The sequence below is a fragment of the Acyrthosiphon pisum genome, chromosome A1 (genome assembly GCF_005508785.2).
Source record: "Acyrthosiphon pisum isolate AL4f chromosome A1, pea_aphid_22Mar2018_4r6ur, whole genome shotgun sequence".
In the NCBI taxonomy this organism is placed as follows: domain Eukaryota; kingdom Metazoa; phylum Arthropoda; class Insecta; order Hemiptera; family Aphididae; genus Acyrthosiphon; species Acyrthosiphon pisum.
In genome coordinates this window covers 129,418,807-129,423,712 of record NC_042494.1, presented here as the reverse complement: position 1 = coordinate 129,423,712, position 4,906 = coordinate 129,418,807, and the positions used below count along the sequence as shown (strand labels likewise).

At 29.3% G+C, this 4,906-nt stretch overlaps 1 protein-coding gene across 1 annotated transcript in view; it reads left to right on the top strand.

Moving 5' to 3' along the window:
• The first annotated feature begins 2,101 nt into the window (after positions 1-2,101).
• LOC100574628 overlaps positions 2,102-4,906 on the top strand; it is a 2,959-nt gene continuing 154 nt past the window's right edge. The window contains exons 1-2 of the mRNA XM_029486351.1: positions 2,102-2,424; positions 4,560-4,899. Coding sequence (XP_029342211.1) covers positions 4,575-4,899 — 325 coding nt within the window. The 5' untranslated portion in view covers positions 2,102-2,424; positions 4,560-4,574. The remainder of the gene's footprint in view (positions 2,425-4,559; positions 4,900-4,906) is intronic.

Genomic DNA, 4,906 nt, shown 5'->3' with positions numbered 1-4,906 from the left:
CACTCACACATACTTATTATTAATAAATGAATCAATAATAATTTTATTTTGTGATAGTTTCAACATTTAATTGCAGAATACGGGTATCCTGTTGACAGTCGGCGAATACGACACTGATACGTAGACCGGGTAGACACGTAGTTAACCCGAAACGTTTATTAGTTATTACTAAGAACATTTAAAATATGAACATGAAATATCTAATAATTTAAGAATGAAAAATATATTTAGATATATTTATAAATTATAAATTATAATGTTTAAATATAAATTTACTATTTTGTAATCAGAATATATAAAATACCTAATTAACATTATTTAATTATAATTTATAATATAAATATTTAAAAATTAAATTTTATCTAGATAAATTTATCTAGATGTTTTAATTATTTATCTTAGATAATAGCTTAGATAACATATTTCCCATTTATCTGTATAAGATAAAAGATAAAAATATACCTATCTAGATAATTTATCTAGATAAATTTATCTAGATAAAACACAACACTGGTGGTTTAGAGTACAGCTACTATAAACTCTACTCTACTCTAACTAAACGTACTCTACTCTAACTATTCATATTCGAACGTACCCAAGCTTATGAAAAATAAAAAATCATGAACATAAAATATGTATAAATTGTAGATATTTCCAAAAAAATAATAGTTATGACACAGTCATTCGTTATTTAACACGTTAAAACCCGAAGTCAACTCGTAGATGACACGAGTAACTGAGCACCTATAGGTGCCATATATGGGCGGTGTCAACGGTGGCCTTAAGAGGGCGCTACACTGCTATTTGTTTTCTTCGTCTTACAAGTGCGTAACATGGCAAATTTAAGCTCACGAGAACACGTTTAACTCAGTAGCGTCATTTGGGGGGGGGAGGGTAATTGCATTTTCCCCAGTCTATTTATTTTTTTGGTATTTACATCAACGTTAAGTCGGCACATTTACCAACCCCCCCCCTCTATGGCACTATGCTATGATAATCTGAGTGAAAAAATGTTGAGTCGGAAAAGCAATGTAGTGCAGTCGCCTTTAAAATTTAAATGATGTATAGCAAAATTATTTTAAACATTGATTAGTGTTTAGAACACAAGTTATTTAATTTGTCAGGTAATTCTGCACGGTTGCACTTTGTAATTTGTATTTTGTATACAACATAAATTCACATAATATAAGACAATTTACAAGGTAGATCTTAAATGAAGGTGTTCAGTACTTCAGTTTGGTTTTTGGTAGTTGGGAAAGAAATCCCCGCAACAGGAAAAAAAATCCCCAGTAGCATTATACCGGATATTTACTAAATATAAATAATTTATAAGAATTATTTTATAAATTATATATTATTATAAATAAAATTAATATTGTAGGTACCTTATATTATCATATATATTATTATCTGCATAGAACAATAGTCTATAGTGAAATGGGCAGGGCTTGAAACCGATTGAAATAATTTCGGTTTCGGTTTCGATTTTATATACCGGTTTTTAATTTTTTCGATTTCGGTTTCAATTTTTCAATACCGGTATCAAGAAATTTCGGTTTCGGTTTCGGTTTTGTATACCGGTTACTAAAGTATTTTCAGGGGGCTGTGTCGTCTATACAATTATCATTGTTTGTTCCGTATTGTCATAAATAATATTTGCTAGTAACTATAATTTACCTATGTCATTAGTATTAATAAAGCAACTAATAATTTTGCGAATAATGAAATGGTTATCAACATTTTAATCATGATCTCAATTTTATTATGAGTATTAATTATGCGTATTAATGGAATTTACGTAATAAAAACACGCCAATTAAAAAAAAAAAAAAATAACGGTTTCCAATTTTTTCAGATTTCGATTTTGAATTTAATACCGGTATCCAATTTTTTCTGGTTTTGGTTTTGACTTTAATACCGGTATCCATAGATATTATCTATGCCGGTATCCAATTTTTTTCGGTTCGTTTTTGATTACGATCATGATTTAAGATAATAATATTATCTTAAATCATGATTACGATTTACGGTTTCGGTTTCGGTTTTAAAACGGCTTATACCGGTTATACCGGCATAGTGAAATCACTTTTCAAACGGTAACGTATTTAAACGGTATCACCGCATCGACATCCGAAACACTGCTGGCCGGTTGGTCGCACTGCGCCTATTCAGCGTATCGCCATTCAGCCATTGGCCCAGCGCCTTCCTAGTTCCTTGTATTGTTTTCGTCCCATTTTATAACGACTGATGGTTATGTTTTGTAGGTAGTTTGAATTTTCAAAATCTCATCACATAATAAATAATAATATTATTATTTACTATACATTATTCACTTACATGGACATGATCGGCGTTTAGAGTACATTGTAGTTCGACGTCCCCGAGTCCGCGTCGTTCCGACCAACAACCGTCTATAACATAAAAGTAAGTTTGTTTTCTATAAGAGTAATTGTTTCCGGAACACGGAATTTACCTATAATAAAATACAATAGATCGAATGTTATTAATTGTTATTGATACAACTAAAACTGTTACTGCTGAATCATAATTTGTGAGTTATAATTTATATAATGAATCTTAATATTGTAAGTATGACACATTTTAATGTGCTTTAATAAATATAATAAAATAAATAAATATAGGATGTACCTATAACTTAATATTTCTTTTTAATTAAACAATTAAAGTAAATTATTAAAAATGTCCAGTAGGGTCAGACATTCGTTAGAAAATAGACTGTTCGCCAATATATTTACAATATACATACACATAATATACTTAATTTTAATACAGTAATTTAGTATATGGTTTATAACTTAAACTACGAAGAGGTAATGCTGAACATAAACCATTTTATCCCTTAACAAGGTTAACTATGGTTATCTATGACAAAGTCGAACTCGAGTTGCGAAATCTGGAAAGAGCGGTGGAAACATATATAACATTTGAATATAAATTGCCTGATTTAACTGTAACTATGTGCCTATTTTTGATGTTTATCAATAAATTTCTGTAAGAATAAGGGATCTTTTATTATATCTATTTTAGATTTATTTTTGAGTGGAGTGATGAATGTAAGATTTTATAATTTTATATTCTCAGCACTTTTCTTAATAATTGGGAAAAACATCAAATAATTTAGGGAAACAGGAATTTTTACGGTAAGCAACTTTTTGGTTAAATTGATTTTCATTTTTGTTCTAACTAAAAATGAATAACCAAAGATACTTCACCAAATGTTTATATTAGCATTTTCTGTATTCATATAGTATAGTTTTCAAAATATTTTTACCTTTTTTGAGATCTTATTTTTATAATTGAGCTTCCTTTTTGTGTAACATTTTTTTTTTTTTTTTTTTTATAATTGTCAATTACCTACAAAAATTTGCTTAGTATTAAAGCTTAAAAGTTTAATACAATGTTTCGCATAATTTGTTTTTACTGGAATTTAAAAAAAAAAAAAAGAGTAATTCCACAAATATTTTTTATACCTAATCAACTAAGGGCCGTTTTTACAATATCCGGTTAAAGTTGACCGGATTGATTGAATTCTACTGCTGATAAAATCTGTTATTAGTCGGTTAGCATTAACCAACACTTTACCGGACATTGTAAGAATGGCCCTAAGTGTTGAAACCGTATAATTCAAAATTCCTTATAAATGTTTCGTATTATAAAGGTATAAGACAAGTTTTTATTTTTATTATCTGAAGAAAAATTTTTATCGAAGAATAATGGTATTTTCCTGTTATATCTCCTTTATCGCAATTACCACAATAGCAGAACGATATCATTTTTTTTTAATATGTATGTATATAATTCTAATGTGGCCATTCTCATAATTATTTATTATTTTATTTATGGATTTACCATTTTTGTTCGTGTTTGTGTTTAGCGACCACAATGATAATATTATTTTTTGTGTTATTATTATTTTATTGTTTTCAATGGCTGACTGTACGCCGAGTGTAAACTGTAAAATATATTACGATAGATTACTGGGTATTAAAATATTTTCTTTATTTCATTTTTTTTTTTTATATATATATAATAAATTTGAATTTTTCCAATACCTAAATATTAAAAAAAATAAAACAATTAACTTTGTACAGTCTGTCTCATGAAAGAAAGGTACTGTTTTGCGCATGTAGACTGAGCTACAATCTGTTGCTGGACTGTCGAGCACGCTATATTGGTACCCCGATGTATCACAACGGAGAACGATTTGCTTCGCGTCGCTCCTATTTATACACCGCTCGTGTTTACTCGCTACCACGACCATCGTCGTTGCAGGTAACAGATTAGATTATGGTGGTGGTACTAGCTGTGGTGAGAGGTGGGGATACGCAAGAACGACCGTATTTCGTCTAGACAAGATACCTTTCTTTTGTGAGACAGACTATATCATACTTGGATTATTTTAAGACAGCCAAAAAAGAAAATTTGAGCACTATAAGTTAGTAATAATACTTAGGGTTGAACTAAGCTAGGTATAATAATTTAAAAAATATATAAATTCATTTTTCATTTGTTTATGTATTAACTTTTTTTTTTTTTAGTTATACCAATTCAACATGAACAACCAAACAAGTACAACAGATTCAACATTTAAAATGCCAATGGCACCTCCAGTTTATCCTTCACAATCCGAAGCTTTACTCTTTCAAGACATTATAGAAGAGAAAACTATTGCACTTCACAGTATATTGAATGATTTTTTGAAGGTCCATCCTTATCGTAAATTTGATATTGAATTTAATATGTTTTTAAAACGTGTAAAACGCATTATCATTGATGGGCATCGTGCTGGTGCTAATGTCTCTCGAATTACCAATTCATCACATATCGCTCCACTTTACGCTAGGCCATCAGCAAGTTTCAATTATAGGCCATCTACAAGTTTAAC